Raw genomic sequence first — 14258 nt, forward strand, 5'->3', positions numbered from 1 at the left:
AGAGAATGTAAATATTTAGGGTATCAATAAGCTCAATCATTTCATATTTATCATCAGGGTCCCCCACCATACCACACCCACCACAAAAAACACAAATGTGTTCTCACCAGGTCCTAGTGTTAACTTCATATCTGTAAAAATCATCAACCAATCCATATTTATTACCAGGCAATGCTTTGTATCCACCATGAACATAAATGGATTTTGTTGTACCATCATAGACACTGGTATGGCCATATCCACCTTGGACAATTGCTCCTTTTGTTTCTGGCACAAGCCAAGAATTTGACCCTTTAGAAAGGATGGGATAAATACAAAAGAAAAATTGAAGGTAATCAAAGTCAATTTTACTCTAACTTACCATAGACAGAGTAATTTTTCAAATTAGTATTGAAGGTCCATAACAATTCATATTAATGCATAAGAAGTACCAGTATCAATATATTTATTTAGTAATTAAGGCAAGTTGGGTCCTCCTCATCACATATCCTTCATGGGAGCTAGAAATTATCCTTTTAGGAAGGACAAATGGAACTTGATTAGACATCATCAATGCATGGTCTTCCTACAAAACGGTAGAAACAGCTGGTGTTTTGAGATCTAGTCTTAGCATAGATTCCATATTTCAATTTTAGACATATGCTTGTCTAGGAATTATATCATATGTGCAACTAAATATTTATAATGATGCATCATAACTTATTTTTAGCCCATACTTCACTATAAAGCATTAACATAAACATTAATACAGATAACTTATACAAAGAATGTTTCTTCCTAGCCAATATTACCTTAAACCAATCAAATTAGCTTGTCACTTTCCCTTCACTTTTTCAAAACTTAATTCAGCTATATTTCTACTATCCCTGCTTTTATTTTAAGAGGAAATATTTGTGACAATCTTCCTGGCTCTTCCAGTCCTGCTCTTCCAGTCCAGATAGGTTGTTATAGATAAAAAGTTCTATAATAATCCAGTTTAGACTAGTGTGCCACTAATGTATGTACAGGAGTACCTCATTATCCATGGAGGTTCTGTTCCCACAGATTACCATGGATAATGAATCCATGGATAAAGAGTTATTCAATCTATGGGATCACAGGGGTTAGGTTCCCAGATGAAAAAGAAAAAACGCAAATTGCCTCATAAACACAAAAGCAGGCCAAGTGCCCTGTGTTCCATGGGCCATCAGGATTCCAAGCATGTGCAAAGGTCCCCCAAATTTGGCAGAAAATCACAGGGTTGTGTGTGTGAGTGTTTTAAAAATGGATCATAAAATGGCTCCTCCACAAAATGGTGGCTGGAAATGATCTCTGAGTCAAAATTCTGTCTTATTTCCACATCACCATACCAGCATCAGCATCCAATACTTAACTTATTGTTTATAAATATAAATGATTTATTAGTGGAACTCCTACCTCAATCTCTTGGGGTTCTTTGAGAGGGTTTGAAAAGGTACTTAGTCAAATCAAGTCAGTCAAGAAAGGTTTAGAAAGATTCAGCAGCAGCAATGAATGAACCGCTGTTGCACATGGTCCTTCTTCTGCTACTAGCCTTCTGCCCAGCTGTTTCCCCCTCAAGTCTTTCTTTTCCCACAGCAATACAAGTCACCACCAGGAGATTACCATCTTTTTAAAAAAACAACCAGCCTTTATGTGTTTGTGCTTTATTTAGTCCCACAGCAGCTTTGATTGCCGCATTAACTGATCTTCCCACTCCTCCTGTAAAAGGGAATCTCACCTCCGTGAATACAGCAGGCACTCAGGCTCGCTGGAATATCTTCTTTAGCAGAGCTAAAATTCTTTCAGAATCTGTGTTATATGGTCCCTTCAGGTTGTCCCAGCGGCCAACCTTTCTGCCACATTCTGTACCAGTTGCAGTTTCCAGACCACGTACAAAGGCAACCCCACACAGAGCACATTGAGGGTGATTTTGGGAAGTTTGGGTGATTGGGGGGGTTCTGGGGGTCCCCCTTCACAAGTCTTGCTAACTATAGCTGATTCCAGGTGTATTCTGGTGGGTTTTCTTTTTTCTTTATTTTTCAGTCTTTTCCTAACCACGATTCCCCTAACCCCCCATTTCCAATGCATTTCCTATTGCTCTCCAACCATGAATTCGCCACCCACGAGGTTTTCCTGGAACAGAACCCTCACAGTTGGTGAGGGATGGCGGTACTAATAGTTAAACCTCTTACTCTCACCAAAATGTTCAATGCTTGCTTATTATGTGGTACTGTCCTGAAATGCCACCTCCAAATTTCACAGCCCCATTTGCAGACTATGAAAGTGGTGGCTTTTTGGTGATTTTAGAGATAACATTTACTCATGAGGACTGTCATTTTTTCCCATATAATGCTCCTCAGAATAATCTGATTCTAGTTTGATATGCTAGCTCAGAAGTTCTTAACTTGAGGTCCGGCTCATAGAAACATTGAAGGCTGCCTTATACCTAGTCAGACCATTGGTCCATCTAGCTCAGTGCCATCTACACAGATGGGCAGCAGCTTCTCCAATGTTGCAGGCAGGAGTCTCTTGCGGCCCTATCTGGAGATTCCAGGGAGGGAACCTGGAACTTTCTGCATGCAAGCATGCAGATGCTCTTCTCAAAGCAGCCCCATCCCCTAAGAGTAATATTTTAAATATATAAAGCAAGGCAGACTCTGTTTATCAAATGGTACAATTTATGCTTGCTACCATAAGACTAGTTCTCCTCCCATTATTTAAGTTACTTTTGTCCATGTATCCCTGTGGGATTTGAACCCCTGGCTCCACAGCCAGCATCTCTTCCCCATTGAGCTATCTAGGGCATGTTCCGTGTTAAGAGGTCTGCATGGAAGCATGTCAGCTACCATGCTCCGTGTCTATGCTTTGCACAAAAGTGAGGGAAATTAGTCAAAGTAGGAGAAATTAGCTTCAAATGGGTGCAGACCAATCAACAGCAATATTATTCTCACAGTACTACAAGAAAGTTGGCTGTGGTGTGGATGCACTGGAAGAAATGAACGAGAGTAGACACATGTTCTTGAAAACAAAGAGTTGCTTTATTGAGCAACAAGAAGAATACACAATGTTGAAAAATGGTGGCTAGCCTTAATGCTGGGAAGGGGAAAGAGGCATGAGTGTGAAAGAAAGAGAAAGGCAGTATAGTATTTGTCATAGCTACCTGCTTCTAGCTAGGGATCTGTCTCTCCAATTGGCTCAAGCACGAGCAATGAGGTGCGGCCAAGCAGCATGGGGCACATAGTCCATTGGCAGAGCAGGTGTGTAAGAGAACAGTGCCGGCGGTGGGGGTTATAGGCAAAAACATAACCTAAAGCATGATTGAAGAGTTTTGATGGAGGAGACTGATAAAGGGCCTCCTTGAGGAATGTTTAGGATTGTATAAGTCCTGCTCCAAAGAGGGCATTGAATATCGGGTATTGATTAGGTTATGTCTGGGATGGCTCCCCTGTATGCTCCTTTAGACAAAGAGATGTTCACAAAGAAATTGCTGAGGGTGAGCACCTGAATAGATATGGGAGGGTGGCACATCACACAATCTGGCATTGCTCATTCAAGTCTGATAACAGCAGGGGGAAAATGAGGTGAGAAGTTTTGTTTAGCCTTCTCATCATCATATATGGGAGGATATATCCTTTTTCTTTTGCTTCTTCTGTACACTAATTAGGGTCTGCCCTGCATCTCTGCAGATAATTCCATAGATTAATTACATGGGGTATGAAAAAGTACTTCCTTTTGTTGGTCTCAAAATTCCTGGCCTTCAGTTTCATGGCATGACCCATGGTTCTAGTCTTGTGAGAGAAGGAGAAAAATGTCTCTCTGTCCACTCTCTCTACTCCATGCAGAATTCTATACACCTTGATCATGTCTCCCCAAAGTCGCCTCTTTTCCAAGCTAAAAAGCCACAGATGCTGTAGCTTTGCCTCATAAGGAAGGTGTGCCAGGCCCTTGATCATCCTGGTTACCCTCCTTGCACTTTTTCCAGTTCTAAAATGTCCTTCTTAAGATACTATGACCAGATTTGCACTCAGTATTCTAAATGTAGCTGCACCATAGATTTGAATAAAGATATTATATTATAATATTAGTATTTTTATTTTCAACCCCCTTCCTAATTATCCCTAGCATAGAATTTGCCTTTTTCATAGCTACCGTGCACTGAGTCAACACTTTCAACAAGCTGTCCACCATGACCCCAAGGTCTCTCTCCTGGTCAGTCACTGACAGCTCAGACCCCATGAGTGTATATGTGAAGTTGGAGTTTTTTGCACCAATATGCATCACTTTACATTTGCTTACATTGAAAGCAAGTGTAAACTGCTTTCATGATGTAAACCAAAGCTTCATGATGTTACATCAGTTTCATGATGTAAATCCTCAGCTTACACACAAAGAATGGCAGAAGTGATGGAAACGTTTGCATGCTTGTCCACATAATGCTAGAGCAGTTTTCTTAACTGTAAGCTCCAGGAACCGGGGCAGCTCTTGTGTGCAGCTTCCTGACCAATTGCTTATTGGGCCTGTGCAAAGCTTTGGATTAATCTGAATAATCTCTGCAGTTCCCTGGTACCATGTGGAGGCGATCATTCCCACTATGAAGTGATGTACTCTGTCCAGTACCAGTAGGATTAAGGGAAACTGAGCCCTCTTGAGCATTTTCTTGGAAGATGTGCACGGAATGCTGGAAAGTGTAGCTCTTTTCAGTGCTTTCCCCATAGGAATATTAAGAGAGGACTCTCTCTCCCCTAATAGGCCCTCCCACCACAGGAAAGAGCAGTACTGTATTTAGTTTTTTGCCAAAGTACCCCCCCCCCCCCCACACACACACACTTGAAAAATAATGATGATCACCACACTAGAGCATAGTTTAGTATTACATCTGAACTGGACAATAACAAGTCATCATGCTATTAATGTCCTGTTTTATATTCCTATATTCTTACGTAACATGTAGAATGGCTAAATTATACAGATTTATTTGCTTTTTTGCAACTGAAAGTATGTAGTTCCCTCTGGCACAATGGGGGAAAAGGTTTGTCTGCATGGGTAAACTGAATTATGCAGGGGAAAGTGCTACAAAAATACCTCTTAGGAAGTCTTCATATTCATTGCCCTTTCCATCAATATTGTTAAGCTACTTGAACTTTGGCACTGAAAATAGTAGCTAAATGCTTGCCTGCAGAAGTTTTATTTTGTAGCCTCTCGTGTTCTCAAGCACCATCCTGAATATTAACTTACTCACAAAAGTGTAGGCTATACGAAGTATTTTCATTCAAATGTGAAAACATTACAGCGTATGTTCACACATTATGCTATAATGGTAAAGGATTTGTGGTTCTCAGTCATGAAAGGCTAATAAAACATTGGACCCCACAGCATTCTGAGTGGGTCTGAGAAGTATCACTAGCCTCAACATCCTTGCCACCACAACCACCTACAAACAGCCTCATGCTATTACTTAAAACTGGTGTCAAAAAACTTTCATTAACCATTTTAGGCCTCTGTCTTGGAGAGTGGTCCAAACACATCCTTTTTTATTGCCAGCTTAAAGTGTATAAAGTGGTCACTTGTAACAAAAGGGGCAGGAATGCACAGGTACCTTATTCAACTGTCCATATAATAATATGGAGGTAATGCAGTGTCTATGGTTAAGAATCACAGCTGCAGACAGGTTTTCCTCTTGAAACAAAAAACCAGCCATGGCTCTTTATCCTAGAATTGTTTCTATTCCCCAAACATTTCAATTTGAAAGATCAGACGATCTTTTTACTTGATGCATTAGCTATTCTGGTCTCAGAGAACAAAACAGGCCAACTAGCCCAATCTCCTGTCTAATCCCAATATAACCACAATGACATACACAGCAATAGATTTGTTTGTTTAGAAATGTATTTAGAATAGCTTTCAAAACCAACAAGAAAATAGCAAGATATTCCTGTTGGCCTATATTTCCATAAAGCAATCACCTACAATTTGAATCTTAAAAGCTCAGTTACAGTTCTTGTCAAAGGTTTTGACAGTTTTCCAAATGCTCTACAAAGCTGTAACATTCTGTCTAAAGCACTACTTTTAAGATAATTAGGTCTGTCAAGTACTAAGCATGAAGAAAAAGGTCATGTGCTGCCCCCATTTCTAATCATTCCTGTCAACTAGTATCACGCATTTCATATCCAACATTGCCACTGTCATTTCCAGAAGACTAATCTAGCTTAAAGATTGGTTAAATGCTTGCATTCCTCTTTAAACAAAATCATAACCATGATGGCTCATCTTGGGTTTTAGAATTTTAGGAAAGAAAATGAAGTTACATAATTCGAAACTTTAGATCAACGAACAGCTTATCCTGCCTGGGAGAAAGCTCATTGGCCTATAGGGCAGAGAGGAGGAGGAGCAACTGGCATACCATGAATCAGCTCTTCCCTCTACAACATGCAGCCAATGGGACCCACAAAAACACAGAGGTCTGACTGAGGCCTTCATTGGCCAACAGAGGTGCCTGGTGCTGGAAGAAGTGGCTGGCTGACTTGTGCACTGCAAAGGAGTTTGCCATGTGTGGGTGGGTCCTCAAGAGGGCATGGGCAAGTGGCAGCCTGGTCCACTCATGATGCCAAGCCTATTTGTACCCTCAGATGACCAAGGTAATAGAAATTAGACATTTTTAGGGCACAATCAGTGGCCAGGAAGGGGTGCCTAATTAATCTTGTGTCAACCAATTCTTGCCTTACTATACGGCCCAGAAATAATTCCCCTTCCCCCAGGTGTGCTCACAACCAGTTTCAGAACACAGTTGTGGTGGCAAGGGGTGGGGGTGTTAAACACACTAGCAGGGGCAAGTTTTTATTTAAAATATTTATACCCTGCCCCTCCAGTGCATCTCACAAAATATTTGCAAGGGAGAATTGGAAAGAGGATGAAGCATTCTCCTTCACACTGATTTTCCCCTGCAAATGCCACCCTCCCCACCCAGTTTCACATTAGCATGAGATTGGGAAATTTGTATTTCCCCTACCCTCTGAAGCAGTGTGATCCTCCATCAGGAGTGTGAAGCCAACAACCTGCATCTTTTCCCTGGCTTCACTCTGATCTACTTACTATTATAAACTGAAGTCAGATTAGAATGTATACAAGGCCTCATAATATGAGATTAATAATTGATCAAACATTTATTCATTTGTTTATAAAAAGTATTAATCTCTTTTCTGTTAAACCCACTCACGGATATCTATGATCAAATAGCAACTCAAACAATAAAACAATAGCAAACACACAGCATTAAAATATGATTAACAAATATATTAAAATAAAAGGATTTTAACCCCATCTCAATCTAATGTACAGCTATCTGTGACATCTTTATTTTCTCCAAATTGTGTCTCCCTTAATAGATAAAGTTAGGTCCTACCATTCAAACAAAAGCTAATTTTTTTCTTTCAAATAAAACGCTCAGCAGAAGTGGATATATTCAGCTGAATTTCTATTGTGTGGGAGTCCAGAATTATGTTTATGTTCTTAAGATGTTATGATCACCTTTGGGTTTGATGCTAGAGCAAAGGAGCTTCCTTTTGCCCTTCCTTACTGTTGTGAGAATTATGGCTTGGAGAGAGGTGGGGTCTATAAATCTCAGGAGGGAAATGGTATGGATAGTTTTACTAACTTGGACCATAAAGCTTTTCTGGGCTGGTCCACAGGGAAATTTATTTTGCTTTAGGTTAGCAATACCTCATAAACTCTCTAAGAATCTCAATGTGAGTCTCAAGGATAATATAATATTGTTTTGCTTTAGCTGAAGCTTAGACAGTGTCTTAGAAAATTTCTGAATAAAGTCTCTTCTGGACTTACTTGTTTGGATTAGTAGCAGACTGGCGTCTGCTCTCAAAACCAAATGAAGCTTCTTTGGCTTTTTCCTTTTTTAAAGTAACTAATAGCATTTTTGGCTCTAAGCAGAGCCTGCTTTTCTTCTTCGGGAATAATATGTACTTACTCTGCTTTCCCACTGATATGCAGACAAAATGCTCTAGGGGAAAATATCTTGGAGAAATATAATGATCATTAGAAATTCCTTCTGGCAGCTGTTTTCTTCCCAATCATTCCTCTCCTAAGGCTTTAACATGGTAGGGAAAAGAACAATTCAGACCCATAAATCTGTAATAATTACACTCTCTTTTGAAAGTCCTGTTGAAATCTCTCTATTTACAGCAATTAACATACCAAAATTGCCAATGTCTAATTGTATGCACTGTTAAACCTTTGCACACCTCTCACAATTAGGATTAATTTTCACATACATCAGAGTGAGTGGATAGACGTGACCCTCTGACTGTTAAGAATCAGCAACAAATGGAGGTGTCACTATATGTGCTCAAAGTGGCTGAGGCAATAGTTCAGGGCAGAGGAAGTACATGTTAAGGATCCCTTCCCACTGATTTGGACTATGTGATCATTAGTGTTCACACAGTACAAGAGGGATATAACTACTTTTCAAGGACAAATCCAAGTTCACAATCCACAAGTCTGGATTCAGACCACAGAATAAGTGTCAACACAACAATGACAGGTTCAAATGAAGACCAGAAATCCTAAGCTTGGGCAATTGCTGCAAATGAGGCCAGACTGCAAGGAACTACTGCAAGTGATATGCATGCTGATCTGCAGGATCAGGGCAAAAACTAATCCACAACAACTTCATGCACTCAAAGTGCTTGTCTTTATGACAACTTACATATATTAAAGTTGGCCTAGGGGGCATGCTCAGTGCATCTTCAGCTTTGCAGGATTTACTGGTTGCATTTTTATTCCACTCTTGCTCCAAGGATAAAATGGTCCTCGACATTTTATCCTCACAACTACCCTATGAACTGGAGTAGCTTGAAAAATGGCAGATCACACAGGGACCTTTATGACTACCCTATGACCCTAGGGTGGACCTAGTCCACTTCTGGATTTTTGTCAGTGAGAGCTGGGCTGTGCAGTGTCAAGAATAGAAGGCAGGTCCCTAGGTACACTGTTTTACCATTCCCACCTATTGAAAAAGTAAAGAGTACACTGAGGAACACTGCTGGGATGAAAAGAAGGAGAGATCTCTGTCAACTCTGTCCCAGACTGCATTTCTTGATCATGCTAGAATACAAGTAATATTGGGAACTGAAACAGATAGAAAACCTGAATGCATTTTTAGGAAGTTATCTCTCTAAACAGGCTAAAGCTGTGCCTCGCAGTTACAGAATATCACTATTCATACTCTGCAGGTTTGCTTTCTGCTGTTGCTGAGTTCCAAAAACCAGGTTGTATTGAATTAAGAGTTACCATCTGGAATTTTATAGTTTTAAAAATGATCCTACAGCTGCAGGACTGTAGATAAATGCTGCTAGGGAATTTAGGAAAGTTTACTACAAAATGTATTCTGCTTTAGTAAAAAGAATGTGCAGAGGTGAAATGAAACATGAGGATTATTGACTTCAGAAAATGAACTACATAGCATAGACCAGATCCTGCAAACTAAGGCTTTGTCAAATAAATCCATGCTTACATAAATGCCCAATGGCATTTGTAATAAAAGATTGCCCGGCTATGACTCTTGTGAGAAAAATGTGCTCTCTATTATAAATTTCTCATTAATATTTGATGTAGATAATCCATTATCATTGTAAGGAAATATACAAGTTGAGATTAATCCTGAACTATAACAACTGCTAGCCATGCAAAATATGCTTTGCCACCACACAAAGTTTAAAGCCATGAACTGAAATTTATTAAAATGTGCTTTGGAGTAGAGTGTTTTACAAATCCTCTATTAATATATTTTTAACATTCTAAAGGAAGTCATAAAATGAAAACAAGTCCTATATTTCAAGTGCAGCCCCAGTAATAAACTATTCAATGAACGATGAAAATTTCATTTCAATTGTTAAGTGAAGCAGAAGTTCTCTCTTTAATCTAGTCAACCATATATCTTACATACACTAGAGTTTGGAATTCATCCAAGTACTTAATACTTAGAAATATAATTTTCACAGTGTTAACTATTAATGAACAATGCAGTGACACAGTAAGTTATTATGACTTATGCTTATTTTATATCCCTCCATTTATTAGTGTCTACATGGTACACTATCCAGAAGATTTTTTTCCCCCCTTCAGATTTTGTACCACAGCTCAACTTCTGTCTGGCTCAGAAAAGCTCATAGGGGAATTGGTGGCTCCAGTGCTGGTTGAAAAATCTTGAGGTGCAGAGTTTCAGTAGAATTAAAAGAAGCTAATGTTAGACCTGTGCTCAGGAAAACTATATTTGATGTGAGCAGTATGGGAAACTCTCCAGCTATATCTTCGATTTTAAGCAAGGCTGCTATAGGACATCTAGACAGCTAATATATTGTGTTAACTTTTAAACTATGAAGAATGGCAAGTTTCTCTACTTACACAAGTTTACAGATACTGTGACATGCAAAGCATGGAACAGTTTCCATTGGGGATGTAATGAAAGTTTTAGTTCTCAAACTATCCATTTGTTCAAGGCTGGTTGTTTGCATCCTCCTACCTCAGATCCCTTTGTCTACCACCACCACCCTCAAGTTTCTATCTTGCATTATTTTTCTTTACATTTATGCTGTCTTCTCTTCAACAGAAAGATTTTGTTTTTCAACCCCTCAAAAAGCTTGGTCTCCTTTTCCCTTAACTTAACTTGCTGGGAGGGGGGGACTTTACCTCCTCAAACACGACTATAATTCAGTCATCAACTGATAGAATTAATTCTATTAATAAGAAGTAAACCCATGACATCTCTAGAAAGGACTGGAAAAAGCTCATCTGAAACCCTGAAGAGCTGCAGTTGCAAATAGTGCTGTGCACAAAACCACTTTCCCCAATTCAGTTCAAATCCGAACTAGATTTGAAGCGGATTGGGCATGTTCAGTTTTGGCACCCCCTCAAGCAGGGCCCAGTTCGGTTTGAATTCTAGTTAGTTTGGGCCCAGTACAAATTAAAACTGAACTGGGCCCTGCGTGATGGGGTGCCAAAACTGAACATGCCGAATCTGGTTCACATCCAAGAAAAAGCAGTGAGGCTGTACAGACATTTGGCCATTGAAGGTACAGGGACATCTGGTGGAGCTGCATGCACTTTTCAGGTTTGAGAAGTTCAAGCACCACTACAGCCTCCATAATGTAAAGCTGGCAGGAAAAGTTGCATTGGCAGACCACAAAGCAGCAGAAAAATTCCCAGCAGAGCTCTGAAAGCTGATAGAAGAGAAAGGATACAGGCCCGAACAGGACTTCAACATGGATGAGGCAGGCCTGTTTTGGAAAAGGATGCCAGCCCGGTTCTTCATCTCCAAGCAGGAGCAAACCACTCCAGGATTTAAGGCAGCCAAGAATCAGACAACCCTTCTCATCTGCGGAAATGCTAATGGAGACCACATAGTAAAGCCAATGCTGCCTTACCGAGCAATGAACCCTCATGCTCTCAGAGTGCAGAACAAGAACCACTCCGTCTTCTGGCATTCAAAAAGAAGAGCATGGGTGACTACTGCACTTCACCACTGACTGGGTCAGCAACTGCTTCCTACCTCAAGTGGAGAAATATGTGGCAGCAAACAATCTTGCCTTCAGAGTTCTCCTGCTGCTGGACAATGCCTCTGGCCATCCTGATACCCTGCAGGATGTCCACCCGAATCTGCAGGTAGCCTTCCTGCCACCACACACCACCTCTTTAATCCAGCCAATGGACCAAGGTCTTATTGTAGCGTTCAAGTCCTAATACACCTAGAAGACATTCAAAGAGGGTTCTCAACCTAATGGAAAGTGACCCCTCTCTAAAAGATATCCTGGGGAAACTACCGCATTGCTGACTACATTCAGGTCATCAAGATATCTCTTGAGGAGATCCAGCCAAGAACTTGGAATGCCTGCTGGAAAAAACTATGGCTGGAGGCAGTCACTCTCACATCCACCCAGGCTGTTCCCTCAACAGAGGACAAAGTGGCATGAACTGTACACCTTGTGCACAATGTTGCAGGTGAAAGTTTCGAGGACAGCCAGGTGGAAGAGATGGAGGAATTGCTAGAGTAACATCAGGAGGAGTTGACAGAGGAGGAGCTCGTTCAAGCTGCTGCTGAGAGCTATGAAGAGGAATGAGACGAGGAGATGATGGCAGCAAAGCTTTTAACTATCAAGGTCCTGTCTGAGTTTCTGAAGTTGGGGACTGCCTTGGCTGAGAAAGGCTTGACAGTTGACCAATCAATGGAGTGCAGCATAACATTCAAGGGTCAGTTGGAGGCTGTGTCCTACAGAGAAGCCTAGAAGGCTCTTCAGACAAAGGCAGAGCAGACCACCACCACCAGATTCTTCAGGAAGGTTGAGAGCACCATCTCACCTGAAGAAGCAAGACCTGAGAGTGACACCTCCACTTTCCAAGGGTTTGAAGAGAATGATGACAATGACAGTCCCACTACCTATCGAGGGTCTTATCCTGCAGTGGAGTAATGTTCTGTTTCTTTCTCTCTTTTTTTAATTGAGCTGGAGTGGTGCTAACTCCAGTGGAGTGACATAACTCTCCTCCTCCAGTTTATTTTTCTACCAACGAAGCCAGATACTTCTCACAGATGTATGGAGTGATTCCTAGTTCCCTCCCTCCCATTTTTTCCCCTTTTCTGAATTGGAGTGCTGTTAACTCCAGAAGTGTAACGTAACTCCTCTTATTTGTGATAATCTGATGCCAAACAACGACAAGACTTTCTAGAGCTGGAGTGCTGCTAACTTAAGATGAGTGACATAACTCCTTTGATTTGTGATTATTTGCTGACAACCAAGGACAAGACTTTTCAGAGCTGGACCAAGGACTGATTTTGGAGTCATGACTGGAACAGCCGAAGCAGCCAAGTTATTCCTCACTTATTTCTGCTCTCTACCCCCCACATTTTTGGATGATTTTGAGGACTTAAAAATCTGGGGGACAGGTTAGAATGTAGCCGCCTGATTCCCACAGGCTCAAAATTATTGAGTGTCCCATCCCCCAGTTTCCCTGTTTGCGGAGTAGCCAGGTACCTAACCCCCATGAAAAATGAGGACCTCCTATATAAATTTCTAATTGTTGATGCATACACTGTTAATACATCTTATCACTTTGCCGCAGTTCAGATACTGGGTCAGGAACTAAGAAGTCAGACTCAGGTTTTTAGATATACAGTGGGCAATATCTAGACAGTCATGACTAAGGACTATTGCAATTAATAAGACAAGTTAATTATGACTACCAAGTCCTATTCATTTCAGTGTGACTTAGTCATAACTTACTTAGTCTGGATGTTGTCCAATGTTAGTTTGAAACATCACATATATGAAGCTACAAATGCAAGTACAATATCTAAAAAGACTGTACACTTACTATCTATCTCTCTATATAATTTTCCTAAACGTACCCATCACTAATCCAATATGTGGCAGCTATTGTGAGAGTTTGTGAGCGAGCTGCCAATTAATGACAGGCACGGGTGGCCTGGCCAGCTACAGAGGAGAAGCAGCTGCAGCCAGGTGGGCCGGCGGGCCAAGGAGAAGTGGCCACTGGCGGGCCAAGGAGAAGCAGTGGCAACCAGGCTGGCTGGCGGGCCAAGGAGAAGTGGCCACCGAGGGAGAACTAGGGGCACAGATGCTCTGCGCCAGGTCAGCTTGGGATTAAATATTGACTATAGTTCTGACAATACTTATTTTTGAAAACCATATACCACTAACTTATATAATACTTCTAAATCAGTGGATGCAGTCTTTATACAAATCCTTTTTAAAAAAAAGAAATCAGGAATATACCTTGGAGTAACAGAAAGAAATACAGTTCTTCATATCCCTGTTAGTGAATGTGACAGCATTAATTATCAGCTATATTTTTCATGTACCAAAAAAATGCACTTTTAACATGTTACTCCAACTAGAAAAGAAATCTAGATGTAAAAGAAATTGTTCAGATGATAAACATTTTTCTTGGAACTCATAAGTGAACAAGATGATCCAGGAGTGCAGCCTGCTGGATTCTAGTGAAACTGCAGTTAAAAATTAAAGTGATTTCAGTATTCAAAAAATACAAATAAACATCCAAATAATTATCTGCAATTCCATTAAATTCAAGCCTTGTAAATGCTGAAATAAATTCTTTTCAGAAGACAAATTCTCAAGATTTAATTATTATTAGAATGAGCATGAACCAAGTCTCACCTGTAATACCTCAATATATCAGGAAACCTCAATAGTAGTTCTCAACAGGTGATAGTCAAAATT

General features: G+C 40.5%; 1 protein-coding gene across 6 annotated transcripts in view; it reads right to left on the reverse strand.

Moving 5' to 3' along the window:
- ATRNL1 (attractin like 1) overlaps window positions 1-14258 on the reverse strand; it is a 1008890-nt gene that overhangs the window by 842976 nt on the left and 151656 nt on the right. For all 6 annotated transcript variants that reach the window (XM_053305805.1, XM_053305806.1, XM_053305802.1 and 3 more), the window contains exon 9: window positions 108-291. In XM_053305805.1, coding sequence (XP_053161780.1) covers window positions 108-291 — 184 coding nt within the window. The remainder of the gene's footprint in view (window positions 1-107; window positions 292-14258) is intronic.

Source organism: Hemicordylus capensis, chromosome 3, assembly GCF_027244095.1.
Source record: "Hemicordylus capensis ecotype Gifberg chromosome 3, rHemCap1.1.pri, whole genome shotgun sequence".
Classification (NCBI taxonomy): domain Eukaryota; kingdom Metazoa; phylum Chordata; class Lepidosauria; order Squamata; family Cordylidae; genus Hemicordylus; species Hemicordylus capensis.